We start from the raw sequence: 23,081 nt of genomic DNA, 5'->3' as shown, positions 1-23,081 counted from the left end.
TATAGGCCTGGTCACCATTTATGTGGAAATTAGTATTCGGCTCAAGGCATTAAGGGTCGAGTGGATTAATGATGTAATTGAATCAAGACAAAACAAACAAACAAAACTGCTTATATCAGTTCGCAGTTCTGAAGTTTCCTAGTACCCGCCCCTTGCAATTTATATACTGCTGATAAAAATTGTCATAAGAATTAACATTTTATTAAACTTCAAAAATATTCGAGATTTTTTGAAATTTTTCTTCCATACGCTATGTTAAGTACAAAAAGCAAGTTCAGTAAAAAAACATGAATAAAAAAGTCTAGAACTTTCAAAAGATACAGAAACATGCACTTTGAAAATTTCGGTTTTTTCTGAACAATATCTATATCATATAAGTGATAGATTTAGCTTTGGTAACATATTTACTGGGACAAGTAGCCTGCCTTAATTCAATTAAGAAAAACTTCAGATTCTGGTTGAATCCCAGCTTGCGCGTTATTGAACAAAATATATTGCATGTTTAAGTCCTAAATTATTCAAACGAGCTACTTTCCAACCCCCATAACTTGACGAAAAAAATCACAGATAAAACAATTTTAAAATTGCACTGAAAGCATCGTTTTTACAAATGGTACATTATTTTATGCCAAAACCAATAGGTCGAAAATTGTTTTGTAAAAAAAATCAACCCGAGCACAAATATTCCCTCACGTTCTTTGAAGTCGGAAGAGCAAAAATTTTCATATCTGTTATTTGTCCCAAATTAGCATTTCTTTGAACCTCAAAACATTACGAAAACTGATCACAGATAAGTCTTTTTTTTCCAATTTGAGTTCAAGGCAACAGTAGTTTTTGGATGATCTAAAAACTCCGGGTCCTATTTTAGTTGTTAAGTCTCTTCAAAATGTCGTGGCCTTTAATGAAATTTTTTGCATTCAAATTTTTTTATTGTTCCGACTTTTGATACGAAAAAAAAAACGGAATATTTGTGCTCGGGGTGGGTTTTTTCTTCAAACCAATTTCGATTTTTTAACGAGCCATTTTGACAAAATTTTTATATCATTCAAAAGTTATTGCTGCCCTGGGCTTAATATTGAAAAGATATTTCACATAGATATATCAAAATATGGGGGTTAAAGATTGACATTTTTGCCAATTTGTGACAATTAACGCGTAATCGGAACGCATAATCGGACAATTAACGCAAATCATTCCAAATTGGTTGAAAGAAGCTTATTTGCCAAAATTGATTTTTTACAAGGAGTGAAATCTATTCTTTTGTTCTTTATATGGCGCGCGTGCAGGGATGATTTTTTAAAAAAAATTTCAAAGTTTAGAAAACATAATTTTATTTTATTTCTATACATCAAGTTATTATTGCTCCATGAACCTTAAAAGGCAGTCGGAACCTTCAGTGCCTCGCCTTGATACGAGCAGTCTTGTTTTGATATTTCGGCATGATTAAAATCCGCTATTAAGTTTATGCGTCTTGTCGTTCCTGGTTAATCTAGTGGTGGCGAGTCAGACAAAAATTTGAAGTATGGACTGTTGTTGTTTCGAATTTCGTAGCGAAAGTAACAGAACTTTTGTGCTCGTGGTGGTTTTTTCTTCAGACAAATTTCCAATTTTTAGCTAGCCAATTTTCTATATCATTCAAAAAAAATTTGAGAAGATATTTCACCTGTGGTTATTTTTCCTTAAGTTATGGGGGTTTGAGCAGTGCCATTTTGGCCAGTTTGGGACAATTAATGCGGATGTATTTCGCTCCATTAACGCGTAAGCGGAAATTTAATCCGTCCGAAAAATCGTTCCAAATTAGTTGAAAGATTTGCTATAAAAGATTTGTTAACAGGAGTGAAAGCTATCACTTTGTATTTTATATGGCGCCTTAGGGGATGCTTTTTGCAAAAAAAAATCTCAAATTTTGTGAAAAAAAAAATTCAGTGTGTTTTATTACATTTAATTTTTTCATGTTATTACTGCTCCATAGACCTTAAAAGGCAGTCGGAAAACGCAGGGCTTTGCCCTGATACGAGCAGACTGGTTTTTTTCTGCTGTTTTTTTTTCAATTAGGAAATAGGCAGGACCAATAATGTAAACTACTTTTGTCAAAGGACCAAACAAGTAAGCTACTACCAAACTCCTTTCAAAAACGGTTAGAAAAAAGTCACTGAAAAAAAAATAAACGACACCGAGCGCAAATATTTCATCTTTTGGAGTCGGAACAAAAATCTCGAAAATATCCTGGCTGAAAAATTGTTTCTCTGTCTGCCCATAGAGTATTTTCAGCAAATCGGTTTAGCATTCTGTAATATTTTGATAAATTTGATTTTTTTTCAGCTACTTACTGTATAATCGGAGAGGGTCCGACTGCGAACCACCCGTTCTGTGTGCGTGAAATATTCAACGCATCTAGCGCAGGCATCGCCCTTTACGACCCCTACTACACCATCTGCGCTTCTGGGACGGGATCCCAGTTCAACCAGAGCTACTGTGGAAGTTAGTATATTACAACTCTCGTCTGCAATTTTTCCGAGTATTTTTACTCATTCCGCCCAAACTCGTGAAAAAGGAATGTTCTCATGACAGAAGGACAGAATGAGCGAAAAAGTTTAAGCAATTAACGCTCTTTAAATTGACAAAAAACTGACTGAGTTTATTGCACTTAATTTTTTTTTCGAAATTAAATTTTGACTACTGAGTTCTGATTATAGCTGACATCATTTTCGGCCGTTAAGCCCTTCTGGCACGAGCCTCATTGGAGTCTATATGTTGCCAGGAGAAGGTGGTGGGCTATAATGGGAAAGAACCTATTTTAATTCTGCAACTGAGATTGTTGGTGCTAGGTAAATAAGACGACAAGTCATTAAGGCGACATGACATTAAGACGGCAGACAAATGAGAGTTGAAACAAGCAATTTGAAGTGTTCGGCATGCAAATTGAAAGATTTTTTTTTGCGTAGGAGACTGCATGGCTGGAGATCATTATTGCATGAACAGTGACTTCACCGGACCCTGTACCACTGGAGACATGGACTGTCGCTGCAAGGCCGGATTCGGACTCAAGGCACTAACCACCGCCACCAGCAAATGTGTACCCGTTCGGTGTACTTTGGAGGACCCTAATTGCTATTGCAACAACACATTCGACCCTATTGACGAATGTTTCTGCGGGTATTGGACAACCCCAGACCAGAACAACCCCGGATTCTGTACCAGTAAGTTTAAAACACGAGGGATCTATAATAAAATTGTTTCAAGTTGTGCAGTAAGGCAACAATATAGAAAGCTTTTCATTGAAAGAGCTCCAATTTAATCAAGCGCAGAATGTAACTCAACTTGTTGAAGCGCCGCTTAGAAATCTCTTAAGTACTTACTAACTTGGACCTGATTAGTTAATCTATGTACCATTTATCCAAAAAAAGAAGATTATAGATTTTAAAAATCTCTTTAACTATTTCCATCCCTGTGGTCCAGGTTACAAGGCATTTCAGTTTTTTGATATCTGCCAAAAATCCTAGAACCAACCCAATTTTGAAAAAATACACGCCAGGTGTTGTTTGAAGGGATGCACATTGCGAGACACTTTGGGATACACCTTGGAAACATTTTGGGATACTTATTGGAAAAGTTGGCGTTTAGGCTCGTGTCCGTTGGGCGAAGCGAACTGCGTAAGAGGCGACACGAAAGAGCGTTGCTACTCGGATTACGTGGGCTCTGCAGGGTGCCAGTGCCGGAATGAGCCCAACATGGAACTGTGGATACCCTACTCGACCAACTACTCCACTTCACTTGCACCTGGAATCCCTTCCACAACTACTGTACTCATGTGGGACGCCGCTACCTCCTGTGAGGATTATTGCACATACACTGTTCTCTAAGGGGTGTCTTCTACCACCCCTACCCTCCCCTTAACCACCCACATTGCATAAAAAACAACAAAAAAAGGCCAACGTTTTTTGTTATTTGCGGAGCATCCAGGTAATGATGTTGCAAAATTGCAATTTTTTTGCATTTTTTTAAAAGAAAATAAACAAAAAAGTGGAATGCTTTCTGACAGTTTTTGGAACGTTTTGATCAAAAAATTCGATCTTTCAGTCCAGCCTTCTGTTAAATTTATTATAAACTGGCGCCAAAGGCGCCTTAAGAAAAGCTTTGGGTTAGTCGATCAAAAACGGGTCTACTATAACAGTACCGAAAAAAAACTCCTTCGGGCGGTAAGGGTCAACCCCTGACGGGGACATCTATCCGCCCTCTCTCAATCCGATGCTGGGGGTATGGATCCAAGATTTTGTGCAGAGCGTTTGGTTGTTTCTGCCAATGTAGCCAATTTGCTCTGACTTGCACAACTCAGAGCCGTTACGTTCTCGCAATCTCAGTCAAAACTTCTTTTTCCAGCAATTTTCAAGCCAAGTTTTTCAAATAAAATGTTAATATTTTATTCAATTCAACTACTAAAACTAGCGAAAAAATTCATTCAACTGGAATAATTTTTGCATGACCTATTACAGAATTCAAAATCTTTTTGAAATTTAACATCTCAAACAGATTGACTTTGATCACAAAAAAACCAGGAGAACCAGCTGCTCTGCAGTTTGTACACAATGTTCTGACCAACATTATACGAACACAGTATTTCCTAAGAGAGTAAAAAAAGACAGTTATAAAAAATGTGCAAAAAGAAAAAAACTGTTTCAGTTGTTTTTTCTTTTTCTCAAGTTACCGTGATTATTTAGTAAATTTTTACTGAATTAATACAAAATCTGCAAGAAAAATTAGAGCCAAAGTCAGGGGTGCATCTAGAATTTTCTTGAGAGGGGAACATTTTGTGGAACTTTTTTTACAAAGTTGACCAAACTGGTTTTCTATGAGCTAGCAGAACACTACAAAGACCCTATTTTGACAAAGTGTTCTGCACCACTGGCAAGTGCTGGAAAAAAACTCATTTTTCGAACAGTTTGACCTTTAAAAAAATGTATTTTTTTTTGGCGCGCGCTTGCCTTCAAAATTAGTATTTACTGATGCTTGATTGAGACACCTTTGGAAAAACATTAGGGTTGGTCTGTCAAAAAGGGAATATTTTTCTACACTCAGAGATTTCTTTCAAATTACTGAATCGCAATCTCAAAAGATTCAATGTGATACCTTAATTGACACCCTCGAATTTTATTCTATTTTTTAAAACTTTTTAAAACTTTCAGGAATAAAAGATAACAATTGCTCGAATAACGTTAGAATTTTAAGAGTATTTTAAAATTGAAATGTTAATAACGAGCTGAACCTCTTATTCTATTTTGTATACAAACCAATTTTTTCCTCCACACCGAGACAAGTTTATTGTTTCGACTTTCGAATGAACTAAATATGTATTTCCGTTCGGCATGGTTTTTTTCTCCAGACAATTTTCGAATTTTTCAATAGCGTTTTCTGGCGAGAATAGTTTGTATAATTCAAATGGTATGGTTGTTTTAAGCTCAAATTTTTGTTTTTTGTAAAGTTATTGAGGTTTAAAGATAGCCAATCTGGTCAATTTGAGATAATTAATGCGCGATATTTTTTGTGCTAATAATTTTTTGGCGGAGATATGGTCCGTCCGAGAAAATATTCCCAAACGAATTGAGTCATCCTGTTTGGTCGATTTACTCCTTTGCCATTTGCAAAAAATATAGATTGTACTTAACATAGCGTGTGGAGGATGTTAGGTACTGTGCAGTTTTCAAAAAAAAATTGAAAACGCTCAATGTTTTCTGATTTTTTAAAAACTTGATCAATCTTTTTTAAAGCAAACACGGCTCTTTGTTTCTTTTTAACTCGACGTGGAAAATGTTTATATTTGAAATAAATGTTAGCTGTCCGATTATTATGAAAACTGACATTCAGACTGATTAGGTCATGAAAAACATATTTGTTTTTCATACTTAAACCACCCGTTACACCATAAAATTCATGCTCGTGCGAGATGGTAGAAGGAAAAAGAGCCGTGGACAGTACTCCATAGTGTTTAAAAGACAGTCGGAATAATCAGAGTTTGGCCCTGATACGAGCAGTCTTCTTGTATATTAAAATCAACCATTAAATGTAATCTTTTCAATCGCCCCTATAATTCCCTAGTTGACTTTAAAAATATTATCATGTACTACTTTTTCTTAGCTTCTATAAATGAATTTTTGAGCTCGATGTGAGCTTTTCTTAGACTTTTAAGAGTTCATGGCGAAATGTGTTTTTTTTTATCTGAAACATTGTGATGCATCCGCTAATTGTTCAAAAAAGATATTTCCCCTGTTGTTAAATTGCTTTTCCAGTTTTTGCTACGCAATGAGGGTTTGAAATTTTCAACTTTGGACAAATTGAGAAAATTAGTGCGTGCTTTTTTAGCGCAGAGCTCAAGCGGTGAATTATTCCTGCCCAAAAATCAATCCAATTTAAACTGGACAAGCAATCAACGCTGAAAAGATAATGATATGGCATCATTACTTACATAATTACATAATTTACTTGCAAAAACTATTTCAAATACCATTTCAAAAAGCAGTCAGAACGTTTTTTGTCTTTTTTGTCGTTTTTTTTCATGCTTATTGTGTTAGCGGAAAGAAGCCTCTGAGTACAATAAAAGTGTTTCTTAATTTTACGTCTTTGAGTCAAGTGTTGACTTCGTGTTCTATGCGTTGACTTTGTGCTACTTGGGATCTTCTTGACAATCTCCCTCCCTATGATATCTAGTAAATAATCCTCACCCCTCTCTATAAAAACACCCGGGTTGAGGTTGTGATTTTATGATCAGATAGTAGCGACCAAATTTTGGCGCTTAAACCTACCGCGATGGAAACTGGATAACTTCGCCGCGACCATAATTTGGTATTTCCAGACTTTGCAGACCGATGTAATATGTCGGCGACCGGCGAGACGGAAGGAAAGTTAGCCGCGATTGGCGCGATCGAAAAAAAATTAACCGCGACCGATGGAAAATTTAACGGCAATCTGGGAAAAATGTTTTGACTGAATTTGACGCAAGTGAAACACTCAGCTGAATTTGTCTGCGGTTTAAAACCCTGTTCTTACTATGGATTTTCGGTCGCGGAATTAACAATGGCGTGACCGACCAAGTCGAAAATTAAGTCGCGGACCTCGACCCGTGCAGTATATTACCACAAAAACTGTATATTGAGAATTCTTGTTTACCTGCATTATGATTGGTCGAAAATTTGACTTAACTTAATTTACTTAACAATATCCCCCAACCTCTTCTTGAAAGGGGTGGGGTTTATTAAGTAGATCCTTTATTTGTGAGTTTCTGTGTGCTTTAGGTATGAATGGTGTGGGGGACAAGTGTATGCGGGGGATGCCCAACTGTAACTGTACAGTGCCCAATGGGATTCCGACAGACACGATGAGCGAATGCATTTGTGACAGCTGGAACAACTACATCGCTGATCCCGCCAATCCAGGAGGCTGCATTCTAGCCAACAAAAGTCTGCATTATTACACACTCAAACTTTCCTATACAACTTAGGGCTATGAAAGTTGGCGAATATTCAACAAAGTCTACAGAATTCGCCATGTCTACAAAACGCCACTTCGAAAAAGAACAAATTATTTTAAGAACACATTAGAAATCAAGGAACGTTTACAAAAACCTTTAGACTTAAGGTGAATTTATATGGTTGGTTTTAGCGTGCAGTTTGGGCTCGTTCCCTAACACGACTGAAATTTGTAATGAGTTCGCCTGTCACAACAACGAGACGCAGAGCTTCAATTTGAATTGCTTCAACACTTCTGACATACTAACTTCCACCCATCCCGACCTCACCATCCTCTGTGCTGGCAACACCGCCGGACTCAATAACGACTGGTGTGTCTGCGGATACGGGTAAGTGATCTACCCAGGGGCGCATCCCGGATTTTCTCGAGGGGAGATGGTTGACTATCAAAAAAACCTTCAAAAATATTGTCGACCTTTTTTTTAGATCGACCAAATTAATTTTGTCTAAAAAAGAGTTTTGGTTATAATTTTTGTCGTCATAAGGTCATCATCTTCTCCCAGAATCAACGTAAATTTCCATGTGATATATTTATGATGTATTATTGTAATCAATTAGACCAAATAGCTATCCTCAAATTAGCTTGCGGCAAGCTATTTGGTCTAATTCAGTTATACCTCACCCGAATAGCAGACCCAAGGTAGCCATCGGTTATCGCGTGTAAAGTATTCAGTTGAGCATTAGATCACTTTTTTGCGCAGCAAATTGGATTTTATTAACAGTCAAATCGGTTGTAATTGATTGCATTTTATACTTGATATAATCAGTTTATATACAAATTCGGATCAACCGTACTATAGCCCCCTTAACATGACCTACCGTTGAATTTTCTCCCCATGCATGTCTTAATTCTGAAAATAAAAATGCATTTCATAAAATCGCAAAAAATATGAATATTTTGAAACTTTTTTGTAGCCAAAAAGTAATTTGACAGAGGCTAGAATCAGTTAAATTTACGTATAATTTTTGTTTCGATGATTCAACCTGTTAAGTAGGTGATAATTTTTGATAAATATTTATTTTCTTTCTCTGATATTTCTTTATAGTATATATACAGATTATATTAACAGTCTGGAATGTGGGGAGATACTTCAAATTGACTAGCCTCGACAGGACTGTTAAGGCCTACTGATAGATCCTCTGCGATTCGCAGGAACCACAATAACATTATTATTATATGCAAATTAGAAAATGGTTTGTTCAGTTTTTTCGTCTATCAACTAATACGAGTAAATTTAAAAAATTGAAAATGTATGCGTTTCAGCTGAAATTTTGAGTTTAAATAATTGACCTGAAAAAAACTTTTGTATTCAAGCCCAGTAAAATATCATGCAGCGAAAATTATTTGTTCTAATTTAATTTTTCAAAGAAAATTTTTCAATTTTTTCATATAAAATTGCGCTGAAATTGTTGATCTCAGAATTGGCATTTAAAAAAAACACAGAAGAATGTACTTTATGTTTTCAAGGAAGCCCCTAGGTTGTAAACAACTGGCCTTAATTTTTCCAAAATAACGAAACCGGGAGTTTTTGAACAACCCTGAAATTATGAAAATTGATAACAATTTAAATATTTCTTTTATTTTGAGCTCAAAAAAATTGTAATCTATTGGGTGGTAAAAAAAATTTGGGCAAAAAAACTGAAATTTTTCTTGAGAAAACAAACTTCGCCGAGCACAAATATTCCATCACATTCTCCGAAAACTGTAATGATAAATACTTGACTATGAAAAAGCAAACTCTATCAAAATATGGGGGACTTTTCTGTTATATGGCCCAAAATTATAAAGACGCGTTAAATAAGCTGTTCTATTTGAAATTCATCAATTTTTGCCGTATAAGAGAATAAAAGTGGCTAAAATCATTCTCGCCTCCCCTTATGGTACCTAGTTACGAGTCAAACCCTAATACGAACCAATTTATGGGTTAAGAAAATCTGATTTTTATTCCTAGTAACAAATCCCCCCCGTTATTGCAATTGGGTGGAAATAGTTAGAGAAATCCGAGTAAAGACCCACGGCTTTGTAAGGATAGTTTTGACTTTGAATGAAGTTTATATTTTATAAAAACAATAGTAACATCATTGGTATATTAGAGGAAACAAAAAAAGTTAAAAAAGATAGCCGGTTACTGTGCAAGTAGCACAGAATGTTCCGACCATAGTCTTAAAAAAACGCATCGAAGTTTTTTCAAAGTATTGTAGTTTTTCGAGTTTTTGAAAATTATGATTCCAAGAAAGCGCTAAAATACTTTCAAAGTAACCTAACATTACCCAAATAAAAAAAGTTTTCACGTTTGAAATTAAGCTATTGTAAGCTTTTAAGCAATTAAAACAAGACTGTTCGCTCGCTGTATTCGCTCCAAATAGGACGAAAAATCAAAAATTTCAAACCGGTTTTTCTCGACACTGGGAAATTGCTTTTGAATTTTTCATAGAGGTTCGAACACGACAATAAAGGCTTTAGTATGATGTATCATTAAACCCAATCAGATCATTATTTGTAGTACCTGATTTTGCGAGGAAATCAAAAAGAAAAAAAACTAAAACAGACCCAAATGCAAAGTTCCTCTTCATTTTCAATCGCCGGAACAACAAGAGTCGAACTTGACCAATATATGACAGATATTTTAATTAAAACTTATTAGTCACATAAAAAGCAACGATTCATAATAATAACAAAAAGCTGTTTTCATATCAGAGATTATTGTTCCGACAATCTGAAAAATGGGAGCTTTGTGTTCGGGTGGGTTGTAGCTTTTTTCTCGCCAAATTAGCTACCAAAAAAATACTAGAAAAAATTAAAAGATATTAAAGCATTTTTAGTCATGATTCAACCGACATTAACACATTTTGAGAAAATAAAAACATTTTTCGTCCAAATTCGAGCTTGCTTTTGCTTAATTAAGGCCGTTTTCAATAGCTCATTTATGCTTAATTTTAGTTTTTTGAGATTTTTAATGTCATTTTAGAATCAAAATAAAATTCTGCAAAGAAATTTTTTTTAAAATTTTGATTTATTTTTGATTTTGTTAATGATTTTTTGTTTTTCTTGTCATTTTTTGTTAAAAAGAAGTGTCCTTTTTTGCCTTTATAACTATGATTGTCGAATATGCCTAGATTTTAGTTTTACGCCATACATTTTTATCACAGCATGCAGAAAAAAACTACACTCTTTTGTAGTTTTCTAAGACTATTTCTTGTAATTTTTTAAGACTACTGTCGGAACATTCTAAGCTACTTGCAGAGTAACCGGCTGTCCTTGTTCAATAGGCAATTTTCAATTCAAATAATTCTGATATTCAAGGACATATAAAAAGACCAGATAAGCCAGTTAGGTGAGTGATGCCCTAATTAAGCAGTACAATTGCACAACACAGGTACTACCCTGACTCGACCGGCAACTGCACTTTTCACGGGAACGACACAGCGGGCTACTGTGACAAGCGGTGGCCGAACTGTGAGTGTGCGAATGCGAATGTGTCCAGCTGCACCTGTGCTCTCGGCTACTACGCCGACCACTCTCTCAACACCTCCTTCACCTGCAATCGTGAGCAAAACAGGAAAAAAAGAAAAAAAATCAGAAACAAAACAGAAGGAAAAAAAAAAAAAAACTGAAAAAAAGCAAAAGAAAAACAAAAAGCATAACATTGAAAAACAGAAGAAAAACAAAACAAGAGAAGCTGAAAATATAGTACATGCTCCTATAGTTCTTTGCCCCTGTAGTACATGTGAAAAATTGACACCCTATCAAGAAATAATTCAATGGTTATGCTTTTGCGAATTTGTACTTTATAACAAATCCCCCTTTGTAATAGGAGGTAGGGATAAGGGAATGGAAATTGAAAACGAGATCCAAAAACGGACTCGTTTATTTAAAAAAAAAAATAAAAAAAAAACAGAATTTCAATTATTTCAGCTTGGCTGCCATTGGGTACCGTTCAAACATCCGACATATCAAACATCCTAATGTGGGAAAACTGTTGCAATCATTAAAAAAACTGATTTACTAGGACAAAAGTCCAACATTCTGATAGGACAAAGACATTTTAATATGGGAGATTGTTCACTTGGTTGAAAGAATTTTTTCTTTTTCAGTCAATCAGCATTTAATGGTCAATCAGACGTGTAATGGTTAATTGGTTAAATTATGGAATTAAATGAGATATTTAGGATTTTTTTGGAGGATCGTTGATCACTTGGTTAATTTATTTTTAGAAGAATATGGGGAGGGGGAGGGGGTTCACCGTACAAAATATCTGCCGACCATTTTTTAGGTCGACTAAACTGATGTTTTCCAGCTCTTTTGAAACACTACAATAATCCTAATTTTAGAAGAAAAACAGGGTGATAGTTATTCGAATAGTCTTCACTTCTTTTTTTTGTTTAGGAGACTGTGGTGTGAATGTGGAGAACTGTGTGCAGGTTGCAAATACATCTCTTAACTGCACAACTGCATGGACAAGTGCTAATCTAGGAACGTGCAGATGCAATGATGGATACAAACCTGTGAGTATAGTGTGCGAAAGTGATTAATGACCTTGACATCTCAAAGAGTCAGAAAGAATCACTAGCGGATTTATGGGGCGGGGGGGGGGGGGGGGGTTCGACGTCTTTTTCCTCAGGGATTCGACCCCCTGCCGACCCAAAGGGTCCCTCCCAGGGGCGGATTTAGGAAGGGGCGGGGGGGGGGGGCGGACGCCCCCCCTCAGGGATTCGACCCCCTGCCGACCCAAAGGGTCCCCCCTTTGATACTTTTTAAGAAATCCATTTTTTGCCATCCACAATTTGGCAAAAACAGGGACCTTTTAGTGCTTTACAAGAGCTCGGAAAATCAATTTGGTCGACCTAAAAAAAAAAAAAGGTCGTCAAAATTTTCGAAAAATTTTTGAAAATCCACCCCCCCCCCCTCAAAAAAATCCTAGATCCACCCCTGGTCCCTCCTTTGTACTATTTTGAGATATCCAATTTTGGCTGACTGACACTATAAATTTTTTGAAAGGCGCTTCGGCGCCAAAATATACTAATTTTGAGGGGGAGCACATGCCGAAAACACGCAATTTTTTGGTCAAAATTTTCCAAAAATTGCCTAAAAACGCATTTTTTGGCTTTTTTTTTCAACAATTCGCCTGCGTTTGGTCAAAATAGGGTCTTTATAGTGATTTGGTAGAGCTCGGAAAATCAAATTTGTCGACCTAAAAAAAGGTCGACAAATTTTTTGTATTTTTCTTTTGAAAATCCGCATCGAGAAAATCCTAGATCCGCCCCTGTAAAGAATCGAACATTTAAAAAAAAATCGATGAGATCATGATTCTATCGATTAAATGCTAATGGTTTCTCTTCTATTTATTTTTTGTATTTGACGTTACACTAGTACATTTGAAGATACTTTCAACCGGAAAATTTTTCGCTTGTGTCGAAAAAGAAAAAAGAAATCATAACTGAATTAATACGTTACTGAATAGACAACTTTTACGTGGTGGCGTCCCTCATGCTTGAAAGACCGAATGCTTGAAGTTAATTTCAGCTTACTTTCAACCAATCAGAATTGAGCATTCAAAATCTCAAAGTAAATTGCAAAAATCTTAAAGTAAGAAAACAAATCCAGGCCATAAGTGTTAATATTGACCGATTAGATAATAAGCAGATGAGTTTTCAAGACTGGAAACCTCTTATGATTTTGACCTCTTTAATTTTGATGATTATCTGAATAGTATTGCGGTTGTAACCCGCAATTTGTAATATTTTTGATTATTTTCCACTGATTTAATACATTTTCTGTTAATATTGACTTCGATTTTGTGAGAAAGGCATTTAGCCAATAGAAACGCTTCGCGATTTTGATTGGTTGAAACTTTTCAAGCATTCGGTCCTTCAAGCATGAGAACCCTCCCCCTTTTTACGTTAAAGTACAGATTATTACTCTAGCCTATTTTATCGTAACGTGAGATTTAGATCACTTCTTCATCATTTCAACTATCAACAACCCTCTCCCCAAAAAACTCTCCTTTTGGTGCAATGAATTGGCAGGTTGCTCTTTCTAATTCAATTTTTAAGAGTCAATGAAGGTAATGAAATTTCTTGTATGGGTTTTGGGTATTTTTCTTGTTTTTTTTTCCGGAAAAAGTCTTAAAATGCTCTAATAAATAATTAGAGCATTTAATTGGGGTACTAATAAATAACTACAGATGTGCATTCATACATATTGATGCATATAAAAATGCAATTTGGTATATATTCAGTTTTGAGATCAATGTCCTTTACGAGTTTTCAAGAAAAAAATTGAAGAAAATTTTTTAAGAATAAAATACTAAGACATTTCAAAAAAGTTAGAAATTAAATTTTTTTTCTGCGATTTTTTTCCTAGAAATTTTTCTAAGCTTTCGCCTTGACGTTTTTTAAATTTTAAAGCTTCTATCAAAATTTGTCGGATATTTTCTCGAGCGTGAAGTAATTTTAATTGTTTCACTAGGTATATGACGGAACTAGTGTGACTTGCATTCGCGTGAACTGCGACTTCGACTTCGACGCCAACTGCAACAAGGGGGTGTTCATCAGTCAGAACGACTATACAAATGTCCACTGCGCAGAAGGATTCGTACCCGACAACTTACCCGGAAACATAGGACACTGCACCGGTGAGTTATTTATAAACATACCGAAGTTTGGTCGAGACGGTCGATACGTAAGAAGTGCATCTCGACTCGGGGAAAAAACTCACGGGCCATGACCTGGACCATAGAAGGCACAATGTACGGCATCTTTGTGCTACCTCGATGCAAAACAGCGAAATTTTTTCTCTAAGTAAATATGTATTGTGAGATCCAGCTTTCTGATTTTTGTATGTATATTGAAGGATTTATTTGCTGCCAAAAGTAATAGTAGGCCGGACTAAAATTGGTTTTTTCTTGCATGGTGGTCAAACGGGGCACAATAAAGTTCTAGAACAGCTAATTTAGAATAAATTAGTACACTTGGTAAGACGACAAAATGCATTGAGCATGTCAAGAACACCTCAAGAACGAAGTAAAACTAGCTATTTTTCTGTGTTTACGCATGTGTTTACAAAAAAAGACAAAAATAATTCAAAAAAACCAAAGATTTGTGTTTACAGCTGGGTGCACAATTAACACCACTGTCCAATCCGTCGACCACCACTGTCGCGAGGGGGGCACCGTCAACTCCCCCGGCTCTTCAAACTGCACTTCGCCCCCCTGTTTCTGTGAACTGGGCTACAACCCGCAATTCGTCGACTTCACTTCGGATATAACCTGCGTGCAAGCGCCGTGCAACCCCCTCGTGGACACGACTGGAAAGTGCAAGTGTCAGTATGTTCTCGGAGCCGTATCGCACGACATGACAAATTGTAAATGTGAACCCCCCTATACTTCGTCTAGTAACAACGACGGGACCTGTGCTCTGGAGTGTACGGCAGGAGAGGATCATTGTAAGATTGCGAGTAATAATGTGACTGCGTGTACTGGAACTGGATGCGAGTGTAGAAAGGGATACTACTCAATCTGGGACACCGTCACTGGAAAGTACAGGTTAGAATCGATGACATGAAAATCATATCTAAGTATTTTGAGTTAAAAACTTATCAAAACAAATTTGAAAAAAAAACACAAGTTATCCAGCACAAAAAAAGCTTGCCAGTTACTGTCGAAAAATGTCAAGAAAAACAAAAAAAATCGTAAAAACAATTTCAAAGTTTTTTTTTAGTTTTTAGAAATTTTGAAATTTTTGATTCCCAAAACGACAACAAAAACTAACCTTAATCGAGTATAACTAATTTTTTTATGGCTTAACTGAAGCTTAAATAAGCTATTGTGAGTCTGCACGCTCACCTTATTAGATCGAAATTAGATCAGAAATCAAAAATTTCAAACCGGTTTTTCTCGACACTGAGAAAAAATTTTTATGTGCGAATCAAAACTGAAAATTCTTTATATGATATATCACATATATCCAGTAGCGGATTTAGGAGGGGGCGGACGCCCCCTTCGCCTTGAGGTATTCGATCCCCTGAAGGCCCAAAAGGGTCCCCTTTTGTACTAATTTGAGATATCCATTTTTGGCTGAGTGACCTTAAAATTTTTCTAAAGGCGCCTTGGGCGCCAATCTATACTAATTCTGAGGGGGAGCTCGCGCCGAAAAACAAAATTTTTTGGTAGAATTTTGGCTTTTTTCCAAAATTTTTTGTCAAATTAGGGTCTTTATAGTGGTTTGAGAGAGCTCAGAAAATCAATTTGGTCGATCTAAAAAAAAGTCGACAAAATTTTCAAAATTTTTTTGAAAATCCACCCCCCCCCCACCGAAAAATTCTTAGATCCGCGCCTGAATATATCATATATCTTAATATGATATATCACACGACAAATATCGACCGATGATTGTTTGTCGCACCTGATTTTGCGGTAAAAAAAACAAAAAGGAAAAAAGAAAAAACTAAAACACACCCGAATACAAAGTTCCTCCACACTTTTCAAATGGTCGGAACAATAATCAATCAACGGTTATTTGCGTCACCTAACTAGACGTGAAAGTCCTGATTTATCTGAATTTTTTACCTAATTTAACTGAAGTAACTGGTCTTCAGATGCGAGCCGTACGAGTGCGACAACACAGTCGAAGGATGCGTTTGCACCCACCCGGGAGACGTGGACACCTGTTCCTGCAGCGGAACCATCTCAGTCGGAACCACTACCCCCGTCAGCATTTCCTTCGTCGGCAACAAGTACCTCTTCCCAGGTTACTGTCGTCCAGTCGAGTGCAGCCCTGGCTCGGACCCGAACTGCGAGTGCATAGACAGCTCACTACTGGACACCTGTTACTGTAAACCGGGATACAGCACTGACCTGAAGTTTGCGGAGATCAGGGCAGATAACACTTCGGGACTGGAAGTGAACTCCTATTTCAACACTCTATGCAAACGTAACTAAATTTCAGTTTTTTTTTCACAAATGAAGCAAACCCATTAACATATTTTATTAGCTTGTTTTATTAGCGAGGTATGAAGAGTATCGGATTTAGCGGAGAAGAATGGGGGGGGGGGGGAGTTCTATTCAGAGGTTCAATACCACCCTTCATGACCCTTTGATACTTTTTTATGACTGCCATTTTGGCCGACCAACCCTTAAGTTTTTCTGAAGAAATTTTTGGCGCCTACATACTGTAAAATTCGGCGATGAGCTTGCGCCTAGAAAAGGCAATTTAGGTCTTAGGAAATAGTTTTTGTCGAAAAGAAAAAATGACAAAAAGTTTTACCTGAGTTCTCAGATTTACCTGAGCCCATTAAAGCAAGAGCTACTGTGCTCGTCGTAATCTCCTTGTGGGTCAGTTTTTGTAAAGGGTTGTTTATGATAATGAAATGTATATAGTGTTAAAAACTAGGAATAGCAAAGCTCGTGTAAGAAGTATACTAAGACGATGCGAGGATGGGTTCCAAACTATGACTGGTTTAGAATTAACTAATTTTTTGAATGTTAAAACTCTAAGCCAAACTAAGAGGAGTTAAAACTTCAAGTTGAGTAGGTTCAATTTGATCATTCAGAAATCAGAACAATGACTAGTCTTCAGCCCCAAAAACCGTTGAGCTTTTGGCTGGTATGAAATCTCTAAATACAATTGAATCCAACAACATAAATTAGAGTGAAGGTTAAAATAATACTATTTGACATCCCCTTTGATAATACAGTTGCTGATTTAAATTATCCTGACAAAACGCATTAAATTAGAAGTCTAAAATTCGTTTTTCTTGGGTTGAATTCAGATTGAAAATTAGCGATAAAAACGTGAAAAAAAAAAGCGATCGCCATTGATAAGTTATCGATGTTCATAGACACAATAGCAAATTTTGTCAACAAACAATCACTAATTTGACTGAATTTAAGCGATCAAACAGCAATAAAAAACCAATCAAAACGAGCCAAATTGTAAAGTACCTGGATTTGATTTCGCAACCACCAGTTTATTAGATATGTATGCTACCTCTGCGCCATATCTTTACACAACTTACAAGGTTTATCAACTGACACTCGCATTTGACGAATACTAAAATGAGTTAAAGTTTCTTAAGTTTTAGCACTGATTTTTCAATTATACAAGAATCAGCGCTGGAAAATAGCTATCACTGTGATACTAAGGAAAAAACAATAATTAACGGTAGGTTTTCAACCCGGGCTCTCAACTTGGGTTAACTTTAAGTTAAAAATGACGAAAACAAAACTTGCCTAGAGTTTTAGCAGAATTAGTATGTGGTGCAATTGATTGAATCATTTGTTGTTTTTTAGTCAATCAAAAATTACGCTAAAACTACTTGGTCGATCACTGAAATAATTATGTAGCCTAACAGTATGTAGCCTACATAAGTGTAGCCTACATAAATAATTATGTAGCTTCTTACGTAGCCTAACAAATTTTAACAAGTGTATTATTTCCAAAACATTGTCTAAATTAATGGTTTTTTTGATAGGTCGTTTTTACTAAATAAAATATTTAAATAAAAAAATTGGTGTTTGTCTATCAAACAAATTAATTTATTTTTACAATGTTTTGAAGAGTATACCCTTGTTGAAGTTTGTTGGGCTACCTAAGAGGCTCACATTCATATAGTTATGACCATCATCGATCAACTAGTTTTGGCGTAACTTTTGATTGACTAAGCAAGTAAAAAATGATTCTGTGAAAGATAGGGGTAAAATTTTTGGCCCGAAATTTGCAAACATAAATTGCATCATATTAATTCTGCTGAAATCCTAAGCAAGTTTTATCTTCATCGTTTTTTTCTTAATGTCAACTAATTTGAGAAAAATGCGTTTTTAATTTCAGGTTTCATTCATTTTCTCAGCAGTGTATCTGATGAAGTCTAAACGGTGGTTATAAATGATTACAATAATAATATCCTGTTCATCTAAATAACGGAACCAATGTCCGTGTGTTTTTTATTGTAAAGGGTTTCTTATACTAATGAAACATATATGTATACTTACCATTAAACTAAATTGAAGTTCACTGATTGGTGTCCATCTGTGTGTTTTAGCCATCGACTTCCGTGCCTCGTGTCCTCTGCGTGCTTGGGTTGAGGAGATCCCAGACCACACCACCGGATGCTCCTGCACATGGCTAGGTACTAAGCCGTGACCACTCATTTCTGCCACAGTCATTTCCGCAGTCTTTCCCACCCCTAAAAACCCAGTCATTTCAGCCCCCAAAAACCCAGTCATTTTCACCCCCAAAAACAAAGTCGTTTCCGCCCCTAAAAACCCAGTCATTTCCTCCCCAAAAGGAGTCATTCCCTGAACTGACTGCTTTTGGGGTGGAAATGACTGTTTTTGGAGCGGAAATTGCTAGTAGCCGTACTACATTCTCTTCAATAGATAAATGTTCGGAAAAACATAATGAGAAAAACTGGCATCGTTTCTCACTAATGTCGATCTCCGTGACCAGGGTATTTTAAGGTAAATGGTTAATAATATAAATAGTTTAGACCAGGATCATCTTGATCTTTTGATATCCGAATCATCATGATACATAAGACTTTGTGTTTTGGCGAAATTTTCTGCGCCGCAGGCAATTTTTCGGAAAAAAGTAAAAAAAAAAACCGCACTTTTTGGGCACTTTTTGGAAAGTTTTGACAAAAAAAATTGCGTTTTTAAAAATTCTTAAAAACTACCAAAGGGCGACCTTTTGGGTCGGCAGGGGGTCGATTCCCTGAGGAAAAGGCGTCCACCCCCCTTATATGGCGCTTTGTTTGGCAAAAAACTTTTGAGAATATTTGAAATTTGTAGTGCAAAAAGTTGAAATAAATTTTTTTCATCTGTTTTGTTTATTTATTTTTTAATACAATTATAGTCGTTTATGCCTAATTCACCTACTTTTCATATGTTTGTATTGCTCTATCATCACACAATGTACAAGAAAAGACAATAACTTGAAAAAAATCGAGAATGTGGTCGGAACATTCTGTGCTACTTGCACAACAACCGGCTATCCTGGTTATGATTATGGTTATGATTATTGTTATGAGTATTAATTTTATTCCTATTTTAGACCAACACGGATCCAACCCCGAGAAGCTGTGCAAGTGTGGCATAGTGGTGGACGACGACTGTTTCTTCACAGCCTGCGACTCCTCCCTCGACGTGTACATGTACAGCAAACAGTCGGATGGTCCCTGCAGTTATGAGACGACCACTGTCGAGTCTGTAATCAACAACTACGCCATCTGCAAGGACGGACTCGTCTCCGATCTCAATGGTTAGTCCTCCCAAGACTCCCGTTAAATTGTGGGATCCTTATCACAAACTAACTGCTTTTCAAAAAAAAATGAAATGACCCGATTGTTTTAATTCGACTGAGCTTATAATGTATTTAATGTCTGCATGCGCTTTTTTCTACAGTAACTCTATTTAACTTTCTTGGTTTATACTTGAAGCGTTGCCCCATATAAACTAAAGTATACATGCAATTTCTTAAATGTACGTCTGTTCCCTTTTTTAAAAAAAAAAACAAATTTCAATTAATAAAATTGACATGTACAATATGTCTATTTACGTCAACTTCGTGTATCTATTTTCGGATCTCTTTAACTATCTCTTGCAAAAAGGGGATATTCGTTACTAGGTATAAAATTCTGATATGCTTAACCGTTGATTTCTTTCTTTATAGGAGGATATTCCTTTCTAGCTACCCGAGGGGGGGGGGGGGGTACAGTTAAAAAGATCCCTATTTTCTAAAGCCTGTCGCTTTTAGGAGGGTGTGTGCGTGAGTGTAACTGGATGATGAACAGCCCCAATTCGTGTACGGAGACGACTGAGAAGTGCGCCACTGGTTTCATTGCTCATTACGACCTAAACCTCAACAAAAACTGCTACTGTACGTAAATATTAAGAAAAAATGCAACTTTGTTGTTTGTTTTTCATTTTGTTCACTCTTTTCATGGTTTTTGGCTTGGTAATTTTCACTCACATTTACAGTTTTGGCTAGATGAGTTCACGAACCTTTCAAAGATTACATCCCAATTTGTTGCAAAAATAATCCAACAATTTAGCTATTTGCTTTCGGGCTTGTGCATGGTAAATTTCTAAGACTTCAGTTGCCGCAAAAAATTTACTGCCGCCTCAAATTTAAAAAAGCTCGACGTTTATTGTTATAATCGTCTCGCTTGAAGACCAAAACGTGTCTCCAAAAATATAAGACTTATCAACCAAAACGATAAGCGGGCTTTTTTATCCGATTGAAAATTCGAAAAAAAAACTCAAAAAATCCGTGGTGTAAGTTTGTAGAAAAAGATCCAACCTGAACGTTTCGACTGAAAAAACAAACTAAGCACATTCATGTTATGAAAATTTGCATGGTGAAAAAACAAATGAATATTCTGGACACATTTCTTCTTCAAACTGTACACCAAAAAATCACATTTCAGCCAAATTAGCTTGTTAAAGTACATTGAAATTGATTATTCTGAGCTTTGGGGGGGGGGGGGGATATAGCTAAGAGCCCTTTTTTCTGTTTCAGTGGTGGAATGTCTTCCGACCGACTCAAACTGCCAGTGTCCAACTGCAGTGACGAATCTGCATGGCTACGACGACCGACTCTGTCGCTGTGCCCCTGGATACGCACCCGATGGCACTGGCGCCTGCACCCAGCTCTGCGACCAGACCCAAGAACACTGCACCAGAACATGCACAGGGGGCAACTGCTGCGCCTATGGGTGAGTGACATAGAGAAAAAAATCATAGAAAAAAAGTTCTACATAGTTAAAGGAAAGCAACCTCTTCCAAAATTTAGCAAAAATATATTGCTAGACTTGGCCTTTTAATCTGCTCGTCCGAAGAACGCAAAGTTTGCAAGTACTTTGCAAGATTATTGTAAGGTCTGGAAGCTTTTGCAAGACTCCTGCAAGTTTTTTGCTCCAATTACCTTGGGTAAAGTAAATCTAATCCTTACATTATGAACTCACTTTTTTGGGTTTTTTACTGCTTGTCAATGGGAACCGGCCTATTATCATGTTTGGTTAATAAGCCCATGTAAACGGGTATCAGGACAATTTTCCCAAGACAAATGCCCCCCCCCCCTCTCACCTATGCCAACTTGTCTTATTTCCACCTTGCTCGTTATTTCACGATTTGTTAACTCTAATATGCGCTTTTAATTGACGTGCTAATAAGCACATTCTTATTGCTACACCCCTTCCTGGAATCAAAAGTACTATTATCAGCGCCTACAAATAAACGAATCGTAACGGTGTTGGTATTGCGGGTCTGTTAAGTTAATCCGCCCAAGCTAAATTAACATCAAATCAATTGCTAATTAAAAGCAACTTTTTGTTCAAACTATGTGTGTTGGCAAGGTAATTAATTTCTGCCAATTAAATGAGACTATTTTTTGTTTTTATTTTCATAATTCGAGATAATCTGATTTGGACAGAATAGATAAAAAGATCCACTTTTGCGACTCAGGTACACGCCTCGAACCAGTTGGACGTATGACACTACGGGGTCTAATGTCTACACAGCCACAGTACAATGTGTGCAGGCAGCCTGCAACCAGGCTCTGGGCAGTACCAGCTGTGTCTGCCAGGAGGGAGCGAATGACGAGGGTTTGGACTCTGCACAATGTGCATGTGCCACTGGACTCCTGCATGATGGACAAGGCAACTGCGTCTGTAAGTTGTTTTTAATAATAACTAATTTGGGCTTACAAAAAATACAATTTTTTGTACAATTTATAACCCAGTGTCCAGCCTGAGAGTATGTCGCTAGAGCATATGGTCCGTTTTCAAATGTCTCTGATTACTTGTTATCATAAGGTTATTAGTTTTTTCCTTAAAAGTGAGATTAAGAGACGTTAAATTATTAAAGCTGGGATAAGTTCAATTTTAAATTATATGATGCAAATGTAATGCAGTAATATTCGATCTTCGCATTCTTAAAATTATAACATGCGGGATTCTTTGTTGCAACCCCCCACCCCCCCCCCCCCCCCCCCCCCCCCGATGATTCAATTACGCTGTGTGGAAGTTTACCACGCATAGACGATACCGTAGTGCGGTTTAGTAAGATTTGCTTTTATGAACATAATTTATAAAAATTACTTATAAACTGCTATTTTTAGCTCCGGTATGTTTCATTCAATCATTCAAAATCGTCGACTCAAAATCATTGCAGTGCTGAAATTTCAATTAGGCAATTTCATAAAAGTTATTGTAGTCTAGCTATTCATACCAAAATGAAAAATATTACCAAAAGCTTAAATATCGCTAAAAGACTTTGGTTGCCTTATTTAAACAAATGAAGGAATTTCAATTATCGTGGTCGTGAAAACTCTGAGCTACTTGCATAGCAACTGATTAGAATTCAGCTCCTTGATCGGTCAAAAACTGAGTGTTTTATGTTCGTTATATTTTTTCATGCTTTGGTGCAGAGAAAAAAACGTTTGGCTTCTTACTTTATATCTAATGCCAAATCATTAGCAACACGTCACCCATATTGTCAATAATTTTAGGTTGATTGAGGTTCGTTGATAGAAAAGGATTCTGCCATTATTTTGACATGAAGCTTC

General features: G+C 36.5%; 1 protein-coding gene across 1 annotated transcript in view; it reads left to right on the top strand.

The window, feature by feature from the left end:
- LOC134841807 (fibrillin-2-like) overlaps positions 1-23,029 on the top strand; it is a 28,406-nt gene extending 5,377 nt beyond the window's left edge. Inside the window, exons 6-21 of the mRNA XM_063857844.1 lie at positions 2,323-2,481; positions 2,946-3,200; positions 3,625-3,831; positions 7,287-7,451; positions 7,654-7,849; positions 10,898-11,067; positions 11,908-12,026; positions 13,990-14,155; positions 14,632-15,064; positions 16,117-16,451; positions 18,559-18,645; positions 19,569-19,775; positions 20,271-20,393; positions 21,036-21,231; positions 21,980-22,185; positions 23,025-23,029. Coding sequence (XP_063713914.1) covers positions 2,323-2,481; positions 2,946-3,200; positions 3,625-3,831; positions 7,287-7,451; positions 7,654-7,849; positions 10,898-11,067; positions 11,908-12,026; positions 13,990-14,155; positions 14,632-15,064; positions 16,117-16,451; positions 18,559-18,645; positions 19,569-19,775; positions 20,271-20,393; positions 21,036-21,231; positions 21,980-22,185; positions 23,025-23,029 — 3,029 coding nt within the window. The remainder of the gene's footprint in view (positions 1-2,322; positions 2,482-2,945; positions 3,201-3,624; positions 3,832-7,286; positions 7,452-7,653; positions 7,850-10,897; positions 11,068-11,907; positions 12,027-13,989; positions 14,156-14,631; positions 15,065-16,116; positions 16,452-18,558; positions 18,646-19,568; positions 19,776-20,270; positions 20,394-21,035; positions 21,232-21,979; positions 22,186-23,024) is intronic.
- The last annotated feature ends 52 nt before the right edge of the window (positions 23,030-23,081 follow it).

Source organism: Symsagittifera roscoffensis, chromosome 3 (genome assembly GCF_963678635.1).
Source record: "Symsagittifera roscoffensis chromosome 3, txSymRosc1.1, whole genome shotgun sequence".
Lineage (NCBI taxonomy): Eukaryota > Metazoa > Xenacoelomorpha > Acoela > Convolutidae > Symsagittifera > Symsagittifera roscoffensis.
Note: the sequence above shows the minus strand (reverse complement) of the source record. Positions and strands in the feature narration are given on the sequence as shown.